This window comes from Balaenoptera musculus, chromosome 18, assembly GCF_009873245.2.
Source record: "Balaenoptera musculus isolate JJ_BM4_2016_0621 chromosome 18, mBalMus1.pri.v3, whole genome shotgun sequence".
Lineage (NCBI taxonomy): Eukaryota > Metazoa > Chordata > Mammalia > Artiodactyla > Balaenopteridae > Balaenoptera > Balaenoptera musculus.
In genome coordinates this window covers 18252532-18268890 of record NC_045802.1, presented here as the reverse complement: position 1 = coordinate 18268890, position 16359 = coordinate 18252532, and the positions used below count along the sequence as shown (strand labels likewise).

General features: G+C 39.7%; 2 protein-coding genes and 1 non-coding gene across 4 annotated transcripts in view; all 3 read right to left on the bottom strand.

Annotated features, from left to right (window-relative positions):
- EBPL (EBP like) overlaps positions 1 to 2318 on the bottom strand; it is a 48785-nt gene extending 46467 nt beyond the window's left edge. Inside the window, exon 1 of one of the 2 annotated variants that reach the window (XR_005017165.1) lies at positions 1962 to 2318. Coding sequence is in view for 1 of the 2 variants with exons in the window: in XM_036831257.1 (XP_036687152.1) it covers positions 1962 to 2132 (171 nt within the window). In the remaining variant the exon portion in view is untranslated. The remainder of the gene's footprint in view (positions 1 to 1961) is intronic. The other variant, XM_036831257.1, reaches the window with a different exon arrangement.
- A 2800-nt stretch (positions 2319 to 5118) lies between these two features.
- Positions 5119 to 5190, bottom strand: TRNAQ-UUG. Its single transcript has one exon. It is a non-coding gene; the product is annotated as a tRNA-Gln (tRNA).
- Positions 5191 to 9069: 3879 nt separating this feature from the next.
- Positions 9070 to 16359, bottom strand: part of KPNA3 (karyopherin subunit alpha 3) — an 89869-nt gene continuing 82579 nt past the window's right edge. Inside the window, 9 exon segments of the mRNA XM_036831133.1 lie at positions 9070 to 11617; positions 12018 to 12112; positions 14135 to 14194; positions 14197 to 14234; positions 14236 to 14293; positions 14386 to 14387; positions 14455 to 14524; positions 14618 to 14656; positions 14659 to 14725. Of these exon segments, the coding sequence (XP_036687028.1) occupies positions 11519 to 11617; positions 12018 to 12112; positions 14135 to 14194; positions 14197 to 14234; positions 14236 to 14293; positions 14386 to 14387; positions 14455 to 14524; positions 14618 to 14656; positions 14659 to 14725 (528 nt within the window). The 3' untranslated portion in view covers positions 9070 to 11518.

Below are 16359 nucleotides of genomic sequence, written 5' to 3'. Positions count from 1 at the left end.
CAATTGTAAGATATATTGTAAGATATATCCCAATTGTAAGATATATTGTAAGATCAATTGTAAGATATATCCCAATCTCAGAGACATAAAATATCAACAAAAGAAGCCACAGTGGTTATGTCATTCATTGTTGCAACATGCGAAAAAATGTGCATTTTAGAATTAAAGAACTAAGATATGGTGCATTCAAACAGTGGGATGTTTTGCAGCTGGGACAGGTAAATGGCACAAGATGAGGCCGTGGGTGGGGGCAGGGAGGCATTTCCTTCAGAACAAGGAGGGGGGAGAGTGGAGCAATGATTCCACCCATGGGGCTACACCTCAAGTTGCCACAAATGGAGATGTGTGTAGTGCTACCTGTCACACTCTGTGCGTGAAAAGTAGAATTAATTTTAAACCAGGTGGTAGACATATGTGTATATGTTTGAGTGTTTTTATAACTTTTTTGTGTGTCTAAAATATAATACTCTCTTAAGTGGGCCTAGCAACCTGTTTTACTGCCCCTGTTCTTTGGGACACCTTGTGTTCAGTGACAGCTTAAAAATCAATTCTATAAATAAAGGAGTTAAGGGAAGTATTTACTGTCTGTTATCTCCACAAGCTGACTATTAGGAAAGAAGGAATTTCATCATTCCAGCAACATCTGGTATGTGCACATATCCAACGGGTAAACATCTATAGCCCTAGATGATTATCCAAAACTTTGCTTTCTCTTTCTTTCTCTATACTCCATCTCTCCCTCAGTATCCTCAGGTGGATTGCTTCCAGGACCCCTGCGGATACCAAAATCTGCAAATGCTCCAGTCCCTTAGATAAAAATGGAGTAGTATTTGCATAGAACCTGACATCCTCCCTTATATTTTAACTTGTCTCTAGCTTACCTTTAATGCCTCACACGATGGAAACGCTATGTAAATAGCTGCAGGGAAGTAGGTTGTGAGGGTGGCAAATTCAAGTTTTGCTTTTTGGAAATTTCTGGAATTTTTTTTTTTTTCTTTCTGGTATTTTCTTTTGAATCCGCAGCTGCCGAGGAGGATCGATTGTATAGACTCTGGCTTCACATTAGCTATAAGTTTGCCTAGATTTAGGCAAGGTCAAATTTGCAAAAAAAGATATTGTGGCATAGTTTTAAACAAAGCTTTAAAAAAAGAAGTGCGTGCACGGGGAGGGGGGCATTTTCAAAAGAATCCCTTAAATACAACCGTCCTGGCCGTTTATAAAGTGAGTTGAACTTTTAAGGATACGTTTCCTAAAGCCTGGCGTGAAAGAAAGTGCAAGCTTTGGAGCCAGACTAAACCTGACTGAATCACGCCAGTTGTGTGGCACTATAAAGTCACCTAACTTTGCAGGGCCCGTTTTCTCCTCTGTAAAATGGGGACAATAATAAGTACCTTACGGGGTGTTCATAGGTCAGAAATTTTAAACACAGTACTGTGCCTGCATACAGTCGTCACCCAATAAATGGTGATTACTACTGCGCGGCGGGGGGCTGGTTTTGGTCCAGGGCCCAGCACGCCTCATCACCTCCCCCTGCTCCCTCTGGGGCATTCAAAAACTCTCTCAATTACGTTCAACATTTATGTGCAGGATAAGATGTTAAGTAAGCCAAGGCCTATCGGTGGTTTACAAACCGACTAACAACACCGTACACGAATAACAATTTTCATGGTTTTCTGATTTTTGGGGGGTTTTTTGTTTTTTTTTTTTTTTGGTAGAGGAATTGGCAACATAGGGAGGCTGCGCTCTCTTTTTACAGACTTGAGACCTCGGAGAGGTGCAGCATCTGGCCAAAGGCCACGGGCACCGCGGCCTCCAGAGGTTTCCCGGGTCTCCCGCCACAGGGGACGGGGCGGCCGAGTGGTCCATGTCATTTTCTGGAAACTCTCTGGGACGAGGGCGGGAAGGGTCCCAAGAGAGGCAGCGTCCGCCCGCGTTTTCGATGCCGAGGCGACCACACTTACCAGTGCGAAGTGCACCAGGGCGTCGAAGCAGAGCCAGGCTAGCGCCCCGCGGTCCGCAGCCCCCAGCCCGCGGCCCAGGCGCAGGCCCAGTGCGCAGCCCACGGCCAGCAGCGCGGCGCACAGCAGCAGCGGGCCTCCAGCCGCGGCGCCCAGCTCCCAGCCGCCGCGCATGCTTCCTGCTCCCGACGCAGACCGCGGGGCGCCCAGAGCCAGGATTGCCCGGTGCGCCGGGAGAGGCGGGGCGGCGAGGGGGCGGGGCTACTCGGCCGGGGCGGGGCGGAGCGGAGCGGAGGGAGGCTTACGCTTCCGCCTGGCCGCCCAGCAGCCCCGCCGAGTCGCTGGCTATCAGAGCCCGGAGGTTTTCTCAAGCCAGGAACGTGCTCACCTCCTCGCTTTACTGCCGGAACCAAACCTATTCCCAGACCACGCCCGAAGGACTGGTAATAGGGCCACACCTTTTGACGCAGTGTGATTTTTAACAAGGTTCAAAGCCTTACACCACAAAGTGAAATCCAGATGGTGGAAATTTTGCCAATAGAGGGGGTAGAATTTTAGGGACAAAAGGTTCTAATTAGGCTCTTGCAAGCAACCACCACTAGGCATTTTAAAGCCCTTGTGGCTTACTCTAACCCTATATCTTAAAAATCCAAAAAGCAGGGACTTCCCTGGTGGCGCAGTGGTTAAGAATCCGCCTGCCATCGCAGAGAACACGGGTTGGATCCCTGGTCTGGGAAGATCCCACGTGGCACAGAGCAACTAAGCCCGTGCACCACAACTACTGAGCCTGTGCTCTAGAGCCCATGAGTCACAACTACTGAGCCCGTGTGCCACAACTCCTGAAGCCCGGGCACCTAGAGCCAGTGCTCCGCAACAAGAGAAGCCACTGCAATGAGAAGCCTGCACACCGCAACAAAGAGTAGCCCTCGCTCGCCGCAACTAGAGAAAGCCCACGCGCAGCAACGAAGATCCAACGCAGCCAAAAATAAATAAATAAATTTTAAAAAAAATCCAAAAAGCAGCAGGAGTATGGGGGAGAGGAGCAATAGGCCACATCAGCTTGGTACTAGATGCTTTTACCTGTGGTATCTTATCTTCACAACAACCCTAGGAGTTCAGTGTTTTCTTATTTTACAAATGTGAAAAGAGGCTCAGACATTAATTTGTCTAAGGACGCTCAGTGGCTGGGCCGAGGCCAGAGCCCATGATTGGGTGTCCCCAAGGCCTTTGCTTTTTGACCCTGCAGTGTGAGTAGATACTTAATATATTGGCAACTGCAGTCGGCCCTCTATATTCATAGGATTCGCATCTGTGGATAGGAAGGGCCAACTAATGGGACTTGAACGTGCACGGATTTTGGTACACACGGGGGCTTCTGGAACCAATGTCCTGTGGATACCAAGGGACAACTGTATAGCTCTCCTCGAGTGACGTGCCCCTTTGTTCTGATCACCATGTTAACCTTTTCTCTCTACTTTTTCCTCATCTTTTTGTTTGCTTTTAAACTTCTCCCTCTACCTTCCATAGGCCTCTGTTACTTAGAGACTTGGCACTGGAGAAAGAAGTCAGAGTTAAAAAAGATTGTAACCCTTATTGATCAAGCCTGTGTTTTCAATTTGGGGTAGCCAGGTAAAATATAGAATGCCCAGGTAAATATGAATTTCATATTTTTTTAAAAAGTGAAATTTTAAGTATATACTTATACTAGCATATAACTAGGGTACTTATGCTAAAAAATCATTTGTTGTTTTAAAATGTGGTTTGTACATATAATAGAATATTATTCAGCCATAAAAAGGGAATCCTGATATGCTACAACATGGATGAACCTTGAGGACATTATGCTATGTGAAATAAGCCAGTCACAAAAAGACAAATACTGCATGATTCCCCTTATATGAAGCACCTAAAGTAGGCATATCCCTAGAGACAGAAATACAGAATGGTATTTGGCAGGGGCTAGGGGGAGGGAGAAAAGGTGACTTGTTTAATGGCTATAGAGTTTCAATTTTGCAAGATGATAAAGTTCTGGAGTGTGGTTGCACAACAATATAAATACACTTAACACTATTGAACTGTACACTTGCAAATGTTTAAGATGGGAAATTTTATGTGTATTTTACACAATTTAAAAAATGATTTCTGGCATTGAACACAAATTCAAAAACTTTCCCCCTTAGTTACGCCATATCATTTTTTACATAGCAGTTAACACTAGATGAAATTATTTATTTATACATGTATTGTTAGTCTCTTGCCACTAGAGTATAAGCTCCACAAGGCCAGGTGTCTGGCTTGGTTACTGTTGTATCTCTGGCACCTATTACACAGTTTGACATATACTACTTGCTCAATTAAATAACTGCTGACTGAAGGAGTATGGCCAATCCTGCCACCTATGCCTTGGATTCTCTCCTGTAACTTGGAAAACTGATGATTGCTCTTCTCTTGTATATTCAATGTCTTTCTCAACTGGATTTCCCCCATCAATTTCCCCACACCACTCTTTAGCGACTATCCTGCCCTGTTCCCCTTCTGAGCAAAATAAAAGCCTAAGAAACTGATTAGATTCACTGTCTTCATATTCTGCCCTTTCCTCAGTCCTTCCTACTCTAGTTTCCACCCTCATTACTGCAGTGATACAGCTCTCACTAAGGTGACCAGTGACCTCCGCATCACTAACCAAAGGACATTTCCTGTCCTTACCTTACTTGACCTCTCAACAGCATCACTGGGCACTGAAATCTCTTTTCCCTCAGTTTTCTGAGAAAACACACAGGTTTTCTTCCCCCCTCCCTAACCATACCTTCTGTTTCCTTTGCAAGCTCATCCTCCTCTACATGCCCCTTGAATGCTGGAACTTCAGTCCTAAGCCCTGTTCTCACTCCAAATGCTGAACCCAGGCAGTCTTACCCTCACTTCCTGCTTTAATAATCACCAAAATAGGGGATTCAAATCTCTAGCCCGGCCCCCTCCTCTGAGCCCCAGACCAGTATTTCCAGTTGCCCTACTTGACCGTCATTTGGATGTCTCCACTCAACACAATCCAAACTGAATTCATCACCCTCTACTCCCTATGTCTGAGTCTCTCTCAGTGTTGCTTATCTTTTTCTTTTTCTTTTTGTATTTTGGCCTCGCCTCAAGGCTTGCAGGGTCTTAGTTCCCTGACCAGGGATTGAACCCAGGCCATGGCAGTCAAAGCACCAAGTCCTAACCACTGGACCACCAGGGAACTCCCCCTCAGTGTTGCTTATCTTACTCTACTTACATTCATCAGTTACAGCAACCCAGAAACACAGAAATCATCCTTGATACTTCCCTCTCCCCAAACTCCAGATCTAAGCATCGCCTACTCCTGTCTGTTTTAGCTGCCAAGTATCTCTTGATCCCATCCACTGTTCACCAACTCTTACTTCAGGGCTTCACACTATTTCGACCTTACACATAACTAAACCCAAAGTACATTTCCTGTCCTTACCTTACCAGCCAATGATTGTTATTGAACACAATTCTCCTATCATCACTCTTGCTTAATAATGATTTACCATTGCTCTTAGAATACCAGAGTTTCTTTACATGACTTACAGGCGTGTGGTCTAGCACCTGCCTATCTCTTCAGCCCCTCCCCTGCCCCTGGTAGTCCTCCTCCCCACTATCATCTTGGCTCCAGCTGTACTTTCTTTCACTCCCTGGACTCCCATGCTGCGTCCTACTTTGTATGTACTGTTCCTTCTGCCAGAAGAGTTTCCAGTGAATCTGCCCTATTAACTCTGCTTTTCCTTCACCACTATAAGCTGTGTAATTTTTGGCAAACTTAATTTTCCTCTGCCTGATAATAGAACCTTCATCACAGAGTTGTTGAGGGCTGAGTTGGTACTTCTCAAGCACTCAAGCCAGTGGCTGGCACTTAGTAAGAACTCACTGCCCGCCTGATTATCACCTTCCTAACGAGGCTGATTCCATTATGTATCATCGTGTATCTCTTTTTTCTAACATTTGTCATAACTTTTTTACTTTTATTCATGTGTGTGGACCCTGCGCCCTAGCACAGGACCTGGCTGGAGATAGGATGCTCAAGAAATATTTGAATGTTCCTAAAGGCTTGGTCAAAATTCTTACTTATAAAAGACAGAAGACATGGAAAGGATACATACAGATATGGAATCTTTCCTTATTATGAAGAAAACTGGGCTGAAATCAATAAAATGAAATTTATAAATTCTTCTATTTAGGTTTGAAAAAATGTAAATGCCTAACTACTGGGTAGAAGAGAGCTGAAGACAAAGGGAACTGAGGCTGTTACTTGATCACAAATCTAATTGTGATGAAGCTTGTAAAATAATTGAAACAATCTCCTCCACATTAACAAAATTAAATGGCCAGATAATGGAATGTTCCCGTTCCATTGTACCCAGAAACTAGCCACACCACACTCTATTCGTGGGGTCCTTGGAATTCCCGAAGCCGACAGGAACCAGGTCCAGGAAGGACTTTATAAGCAGGTTGGCTACAATGCATGGAGTGTTCAGGTTGAGGAAGGAAGCTGATAAAAACAGACCTGTGTCTTCTGCTATTTGGGAGTAACTAGAAGTCTACTCAGAATCGAGAACAGTTAATTTATGATGGTCATTTAAGAGTGGTGACTTCTATTCAATATTAAGGAAAGACTTGGTCACAACTGAAGCTATTCCACAAGTAGAACTGGCCCACCTGGAGTGAGTGCCTCACCATTTACTTCTCAAACTCTTCTGACTCCTAGTCCTGCAGGAATGTGTCCATAAAAATGGCCTGCCTCAAAAAAAAAAATCTGATTTTATCTTTAAAACATTATGCAAAATGTGTCCTTTACTCTCTAACACTAAGGCTTATAGTATCATAAAACTGTCTTCCTTACCATCAAGTAAAATGGCTGTCCTGTGAAGTCGGCCGGTTTCTCTTGCGGCTTCACACATTACTTGGCACAAGGTCCCATTTTTCTTCGGGGACCACAGTTTTAAAAAAGGGAATTACTCAAGAAGGTGGATGGCAGGCAGTTTTTCAGAGTTGGGAAGAGGGATGTTGCAGAAGAAATTCCCTGCAGGGAACACATCCTTTATAGCTCTGCTCAGCCATTGATCCCCTGCTTTTAATCATTTTTAATAAACTTGTAAGCCTCCTGATGAGGCCATTCTCTCACAATGCTTCAAAGAAGTGTTTTTCGAACTATGCTGTGATTTTTCTACTCCAACCCCAGCTTTCGCAGAGAACTTCAAGATATTCAACTAAAAATGTTTGAAAAACACTGCTACAGGGAGGGCAGTGCTGAGAAGACAAAGGGCAATCAACACATTTGGTTGTTTCACACTTCTTTTAGCCACAGGATACATTTAAGAGGGTAACTAGTTACTCCACATTCCCATTCCTATCCTAAATCCTTTGCAGTAGATGGGCTCAGCACTACCCACAGGGGATTTGGGAAATGTGGTTAGGTATAGCTCTGCTTTCTCCTAAAACTGAGAATGAAGAAAAGGCACATTTTTGTCTCATTTTTTAATCTTATGTATCTGAAAAAAAGCCTGGCACTACTCATAGAACAAAAAGGCATGATTTAGGCTCTCTCCTTTGGAGAAGTTTTCTACCTGAATTGATTTAGGCCAACGGTTCACACCTTGGGGCAGTTCTGGCCCCCAGGAAACATTTGGCAGTGTCTTGAGACATTTTTGGTTGTCCTGCCTGAGGAGTGGAGAGGTACTACCCACATCTTGTGGGCAGAGCCTAAGGCTGCCACTAAACACCCTACAATACACAGGACAGCCTCCCACAACAAAGAATTATCCAGCCTAAAATGTCAATTTTTTTTTTTTGGCTGCACTGTGCAGCTTGCAGTATCTTAGTTCACTGACCAGGGATCAAACCTGGGCCCACAGCAGTGAAAGTGCGGAGTCCTAACCACTGGACTGCCAGGGAATTCCCTAAAATGTCAATATTGAGGGGTTTGAAAAACCCCGACTTATGTTAAAGTTAGTTGAGGAATTTCATGGGCAAATGAAGAGGCTAAGGATGTGAACAGGCAGCATTCCCACATCCCTTTTCCTAAACACTTTCTCTTATAGAGTACTGAGCCCAACCTATATAGTTGACCTTTGAACAACGCAGGGGTTTAGAGGTGCTGACCCTCTACATATTCGAAAATCCGCCTGTAAGTTATAGTCAGCGCTCCATATACACAGTTTCTCCATACAGCAGTTCCTTTGTGTAAGTGGTTCCACATCGAGGATTCAACCAACTGCCGATCGTTGTAGTACTATAGTATTTACTACTGAAAAAAATCCACACATATGTGGACCCATGCAGTTCAAACCCATGTTGTTCCAGGGTCAACTGTACATAGGTATGTACAGATAGAACCTCATCTATATACTGTGCTTTGAGAAGCATTCTACCACTGTTTTTTCAGTTATTTAACTAAGTACAACATTTATATGAAGAGTTCCTTTTACACTTTAGACACATGAGTGGTGGGTAAAAGAGAGAACTCCTTGGCCCTACATGCCTTAAGACTTACAGCTTAATGTACAGAAATTATACTCCCTTTCTCCAAATAGATTTAATTAAAACCCCCAGTTCAACTAGGGTTAAGAAATTCATAACCATCACTGTAAGACAAACTGACATTCACAAATTTTACTCGCAATAATTAATTAATTAATCTCGTCAGAAGGACAACCCTTCTGAAGTAAATTATGGCAAGATTAAATAGGAGTATTGTAACTTATTTACTTATATACTGAGTTCTTTCAAAAATACTTTGAAGTCTCATTATATGAAAGTAAAAATACCTGCATACTAAAGTTTGGCTGCTCCTCTGTTCTTTCAATTAATCCAAGATTTCATTTAGAGCCTCAACCTTACTTCAATGACTATCTTCCAAAGTTCTTGTTTTCAAGGATTAGACAGGCCTTAAATAAAACTTGAATTTTTGTTTTATGAAAGTCATAATTACACTATCATCTCAAATGGCCTTTCTATGAGTTGTGGTATTTAAACCTGAGATACATAGAGAGAACACCATGGGATGATGAAGGCAGAAGGAAATTAAGATACTTTCAAAAATAAGTTCTTCAATGTTTTATCATATTTGATAGCAGCTTTTTTATTGGTTACAAAACCTAAGCCCATATACAAAATTAGGAACACATTTAGATGCCTCTTTTGAAAGAATGTTTTAGTCTTTTTTAACTGAGTTAAAAAAAAATAAAAACAATGCAATTTTTCAACACTGTTTTGAAAACTTAAAAGTGCAGCAATATACTTAGTTTCCTTTACCTACGAAATTTTGCATTTCCATTTCCAAACTGATAAGGTCACAACAAATTGGATCAAGCCAATGCATACGTTATGTCTGCACTACTTGATGCTAATGTTCACTTATGTTAGTTTGCACTTAAAACACAAGAGGAAATAGGAATCGGCACAGTAGAGGCCCAATTTAATCTCAATGTGTGCAAAATTTAAAAGGTAACTGTCAGTAAGTATGGAGAGTCCAGAAGAAAGTAAACTGGAAGGGGTACAATTCACAATATTGAGAAGATTTGGACTTCAAGGGTTTCACCGAAGTTTGTGACCTTAATTAGCTTTGACTTTGTTATTCCTACTTTTAGTGAACACCACACAGTTTCAGAAATTTAGACTACTGAACAGGATGCAGTTACCATATGAAGCTTTAACTCAAAATTTGGATAAAGAAAAAAAGGCACAATGAACTTCAACTCAATTTTATGTGCACAAGAGTTGAAAAATCTGAGCCACCTTAAAGAGAAATTGATTCTAAAATTTATAAAACCTATAAATAATCAGAGGCCAAACCACTATATTAAAACAGATTCTCTAGCAAGTAAAAATCTTGCAGTTTAAACATACTCTTGTATCCACTTTAGATACAAGACAAAACTCACTCTTTAAAGTGGCTCCACCTTGGCAGATACATATATTTGTAATGAACGCACACCTGCTATGTGTTGTTTATCAGTGAAAACACCCCCGCTGATTCACAAAGCTCTGATGGCATCTGTCTCATCTTCATCACAGTAAATACACAACCCCCCCCATCTGATAACTAAATTAGTTTAGATTTTCTATCCCTTCACATCAATGCATTGGGAAATTATACCCAGTAAACAATAGCAACAAAACCATTCCTGTGACAGCACAAATTATTCAGTTTAAAAAATTTCAAATTATTTCATGAATAGCTGGGTCAGACAATTTACCAAAAGCAATGACTTTACATAGTAATACCAGATTTTGCAGAATTACTTAAAGATCACTGCAAATCAGGTTTATGTTAAATAACTGTAGATTATTCCTCTATGCAGATCCTTGTCTGAATCTTTTTATATGTGAATATGCTTTTAGAGTAGGATCTGAATGAACTTTCCAATAATCAACGAATGAAGTTTTATGACACTTCTAAATAGTTGTTGTTTTGTTGCCAACCACATTATCAAAAGCACTGGTTACTAAGTAAAAAATATTTTAAGACTAAATTACAGTAAACATGAAAGCTCCACAGTTTAAACCCAATATAAGTCAACCATACCCAATTATCAATTTAAAACGAAAAATATTAACTCCTGAAAGCTGAAAGCAAGATTTTCTTTTTTAATATCACCAATGGGTACTTTAGAATTTTGTGTTTTTGTTTTTATTTATTTTTTTCTTTATAGTCAAGGACTCTTGCTTTCAACTTAAACAGAAGTTCAAGTCCGTAACAGGTTGCAGCTCAGGTAAAATACCATGCACAGCATTTGATTACTTCAAAACAGCAGGAACACACAGGCTGAAGTGAGTGGTCAAATAGGGCTTGCTGTTCTCAAAAATTAGGTATAATGGCGAAAGCATTACCATCCATAGCTAAAGTTCTTCCTCCAACCCTGGCTTCTGAGGCAGATAATAAACACATCAATTACTGGTAGATGAAGTACAGTTTTTTAAAACTTATCTGTTTAATCAATAACCAAGTTTCTTTTTTTTAAGTTACTTTTTGTTTGTGTCAGTTCCACCAATGAAAATCATTTGGCTTGTACTTTAAAATCTATTCTTCCACATAAAGAGTATGAAAATATGTTTGTGGAGGACAATGATGGAGGCTCAGATCAGACTGCACCTCTTTAAAGTCTTCCAACATGTGTATGTGTCATACCAAAGTGTCTTGATCCATAGCGCACCATTTTCCAAAGGAATATCAAGTGGGCAGCTGACATGCCACCACTACAGAATATTCTAAACTGGAGACTGCGGTTGTCAGCGTGTGGCACCAGGGAACAGGGAAAAATAGGGTAGTTGAGATTGTTAAGGAGAATTCTAAAACAGTTTAGGAAATCATGCATATGCATTTACAGTCCATGTGGATAGTGACTTTTGGCAACTGCAAAGTGACTGAGACATGGCTTGCTTTAGAAGCATCAAAACAAAGAGGCATGTATGTTTTGGAGCCTTTTGTAGTTGTTGTTCTTGTCATTTGGTAGCCATCTGGTGGTGCTTCATATTGAATGTGGGAAAGATGCTGCACTCAATTGAACTTAAAAATTAAATTCTTTTGTTTGAAGGTTGGCTGTTGGGTCAAAGTTGTAAGTACCTCCTTGTGTTGCTTCAGGAATGAGGCTAGGATCTTCATCAATCTATAATAAGCAAGAAAAAAATCTTTATTATGTTAAGACACTATACATTACAGTGTAAGCGGAACTGATTTACTTAGGAGAGAATTCCATATGAATGTTTTTATTACCTAAAAAATATTTTAAGTAAATCAACAATGTTATTAAGAAATCTAACAATTAAAAATTGAACACACATTTAAAAATTGCCCCATGCTTTAGTTCCTGTATCTGTAGATTTACTTTACCTATCTGAACATACATCATTTCTATAATTACCATTTCTTCCCATTTAACAAACTACAAAAGCAACAAGGTGACAGAAATACAGTATAAATTTAGTCATGGAAAATTCTTAGAAAACTTACTTTATGTATAGATTTTAATGTACATGTAGATACATCATACTTTAATATATACTTACATCATCACCAGAGAAATACTGATCTATGATTTCAAATGCTAATTTATATATGTCTTCATTTTCATGCTGCTGTAAAACTTCAATTTTCTCCAAACCTGATAAAAATAAAATAGTCAAAATAATTAGGCACATACTAATAAAAACTGTGCTCATTGTAATCATGGAAAATCCTAAAGAACTCAGAACACCCTCTCACCACCCTCCAAAGATGACAGTTCATCTAAAATACAGATAAAACCCTGAGCTTCTCTGGTTAGAGGGCCAGCATCCCACTAATTTCTTCCTCTTTAGAAGCCCTAGAAGTATCCTGGTCCCTGAGCCAGGCAGCTTAAAAAACACCTAAATACCCCATTTGACAGATGAGGAAGCTGTGGCACAGAGATGTAAAGGGATTTATTTCAGGTTACATGGCAAGTTAGTGACAGAACTAGAACCAAGATCTCTGCCCCCCATGCCAGGACTCATTTAATATAATCATACTGTTGCATACAGTAATTTTTATCCTTCTCTTTGTTTTCCAAATGTTACTTAATGATTGATATAAATATAAGATAAAACTTTAAATTTTGAAGTAATTTCTTTTTTTTTTTTGGCCGCATCATGGGGCATGTGGAACTTCCCCAACCAGGGATCAAACCCATGTCCCCTGCAGTGGAAGCACAGTGTCTTAACCACTGGACCACCAGGGAAGTCCCTGAAATAATTTCTTTAAAAAAAAAAAAATGAATAGGGTGCTTATGTCCTATAGCTACAGTGAATCTGGGAAATATTTTTTCAGAAAAGTAACTATAGAATGCCTTTATTTATATTCCCAATATATTTACTCCATGTATCATGTACATAATAAGTCTGTAAAATCCTTAGTAATAAATATTCTTCCTTGAAATGCCTTTTTAGCTAAGTTATTTTGAAATAGTTTCATTTTTATATAGTAATATTCAAACCAGAAAAATGGGAAAATACGGTGTCAAAGATAATAGATGTAGAGTGCCTTATAAAATCATAAAATAAGTAAATATGTATCCTAATTATAAGTATTTATCTCATAGACAGAAGCAACTATCTGATAAAAAAGCTGAGTAGTTAACAAGCTCAAACTCTTCTGGGTAAGTTGTTCTGAACCAGACTACAGTGTTCATTTCAAATTATTTAAAAAGTAAAACATCTTAAAACCAAATAAACAGTGAATTAATAGTAGTACAGTAAGAAGATCTGGCTTTTTTAATTATGTTCTATCACTAACTACTTCCCTGACCCGTGGACAAAACTCCTTAACATCTCCAGAATATTTTCTTTCTTGTTATTAAGAAAATACTTCCAGTCTGAACATTCTATGATGCTATCACATTTGTTTTCTCTTAAAAACATAAATCGGTGTAGTATAATCAAACAAATAGTCAACAAAATGTATAAAATAAAAAATGACATTATGATAAGTTAATTTAAGGTTTTGAGCAATTAGTACACATTGAAACAGGCATCTTTAAAAACAGAATTTAAAATATGCTTCATATTGTCATTACCAGAGAAAATAATGATATAGTATTTCAAATCACAGTTCTTTCTATTAAATTTCAAGTAATTCTGTAGTAATAACCCTAGAATGGAGTTCTAGCAATCATAAGACTGAAACAAAATATCTAGATGACTGTGAAATCATTAACCTTTCCATAACCTATTCCAATATATGGAACTAGTATTTCACAAAGTGAGGTCCACAGAATCACATGATAATAGGTTATAACATGAAAACAAGTGTTTACTGTCAAGGAGTTTGAGAAATGCCGAATTAAACCAAGCCTGTAAGTTCTCTATTATAGTGGTTTGCAGAGCTTTTCATTTGCCTTATGCAATGTGACTTCAGGAGGAGTATCTGTGTTTCCTGAAAAGAATTGTCAACCTCTAGGAATGTTATGGTGTGACTTTCACAACCGGTTGTTTTCTGGAAATCTTCTTGGGACTACTAATATAGCAAACAAAGAATAGCAACATCCTCGGATGATGTTAATATTTAATAGCAATATATCCTAAGTTTTCTTTCTAATTAGCTGTCTTTAAAGGAACTAATGTTTCAGAGTTCCAGTGCTCAACTATTTTTCTTTAATCAACCCTCTTACCTCCGCATTCTTCTATTATTTCAGCTATTGTGCTTGCTTCATCACCAGCCATTATCAGAAGTTTTTCAGACCATCTAGAACCACCTGAACAACTGAGAATCTTTAAGGACAGTAAATTACAGAATGGTGGTATTACATTCTGCTGTACAAGGTACTCAACTAGACAAACAGAAGAGAAGAGATACTCTTATTTAGATAATTATCTTTCCCCCAAAAGAACACAGTAACAGGGCTTATAAACAATCAACAACTCCTAAACCTAAGAGAGTAGTATGCTTTCCAGTATTAACAACTATTAACAGTTTTTTTCCCAAACTCACTTGATCTTTCTGCCACTTATTGTTAAGTTGCTAATTGCCCAAGCAGCTTCTTTTTGTGTCCCAAAGTCCCCTGAAGGTTAAAAAAGAAATGTTAAGATGAATTTTTTGGTCAAAAGTCTGGTTATAATAATATTAACAGACATGATGAACTCATAACAATGACTGACCTTGGCAAGTTGATGAATAATCATAGGGCTTAATCAGCATCTATTACAGCTTGAACTTGTGCTGGTTGCCTGCTGTAATGTTGGAAAGGGAACCACACTGCTTCCTGTAATTGAACAAAACTAAAGGGCAACTTTATTTGAAAAATTGTATCTTTAATGTGTTATATTTTTATTTTTATTTTAAATTACTTAATTAATTAATTTAGGGCTGTGTTGGGTCTTAGTTTCTGTGCGAGGGCTTTCTCCAGTTGCGGCAAGCGGGGGCCACTCTTCAATCGCGGTTGCGCGGGCCTCTCTTGTTGCGGAGCACAGGCTCCAGAAGTGCAGGCTCAGTAATTGTGGCTCACGGGCCTAGTTGCTCTGCGGCATGTGGGATCTTCCCAGACCAGGGCTCGAACCCGTGTCCCCTGCATTGGCAGGCCGATTCTCAACCACTGCGCCACCAGGGAAGCCCTATATTTTTATTTTAATGTAGTTTGTATATACAGTAACAAGTCACCTCAGCTGCATTAAGGGAAATGCATCTAAGAGTGATTAGGTTATACAGAATCTCCCATTTTAAACATATAAGGAAACTTCTATCCATGATATCTGGGCCCATTAACCTAGCATAACCTTCAATAATATAGATACCTAGGACTATACCGGAGGCACTATTTTAGACGATGGTGATATGGCAGTGAAAAAAAAACAGACAAAAGTCTTTACTCGTGGACCTGTATTTTGGTGCATGAGCTCCCTCTAAAAGACAGATGATAGAAATAAATAGAAGACTGAAGTTCCTAATACTTTGTGTTTTTAAAAATACTCTAAGAAGGTGAATTATTTTTATTGTAAAAATATTTACTTGCAGGGACTTCCCTGGTGGACAAGTGGTAAAGAATCTGTCTTCCAATGCAGGGGACGTGGGTCCAATCCCTGGTCTGGGAAGATCCCAAATGCCACGGGGCAACTAAGCCCACACGCCGCAACTACTGAGCTCGCGCGCCTCAACGACGAGAGAGCACGCGTGCTGCAAAACTACAGAGCCTACATGCTCTGACACCTGCGCGCCACAACTAGAGAGAGAAAACCTGCGCACCACAACTAGAGAGAGAAAACCTGCATGCCACAACTAGAGAGAAGCCAGAGCGCCCCAACGGAAGATCCGCAGGCCTCAACAAAGATCCCACGCGCCACAACTAAGACCCAGTGCAGCCAAAAATATAAAGAAAATAAATAATTAAAAAAAATTTTTACTTGCAAGATATATTTAGAACTTAAGCTTCTAACTAGTCTAGGATGGTCTATATAACAAATTTTACTGTCACCTTAAATGATTTATGTCATGAACAAATAGGTTTATTATAAGTTTAGTGTCAAATGCGTATCTTCTTCCTCCTCTACAATTAAAAGATTGTAGGAGAGTACCCTGGTGGTCTAGTGATTAGGATTCGGCGCTTTCACTTGCCGTGGCCTGGGTTCCAATCCCTGGTCAGGGAACTCAGATTCCGCACACCACAACTGGGACCCAGAGCCGACAAATGAATGAATGAATGAATAAATAATAAATATTAAAAAGAATCCAACCTGTCAAATTATAGTCATGCAACTATATAAATATAATTATGACAAAGAAGAAATGATCAGTTTTGTTAGTTTGAGGGATAGTGGCATTTCAGGCAGATAAAACTGTATTAAATTAAATGCAAATCAAAATCATGAGACCCCACTTCACAGTACTGGGTGGCTATAATAA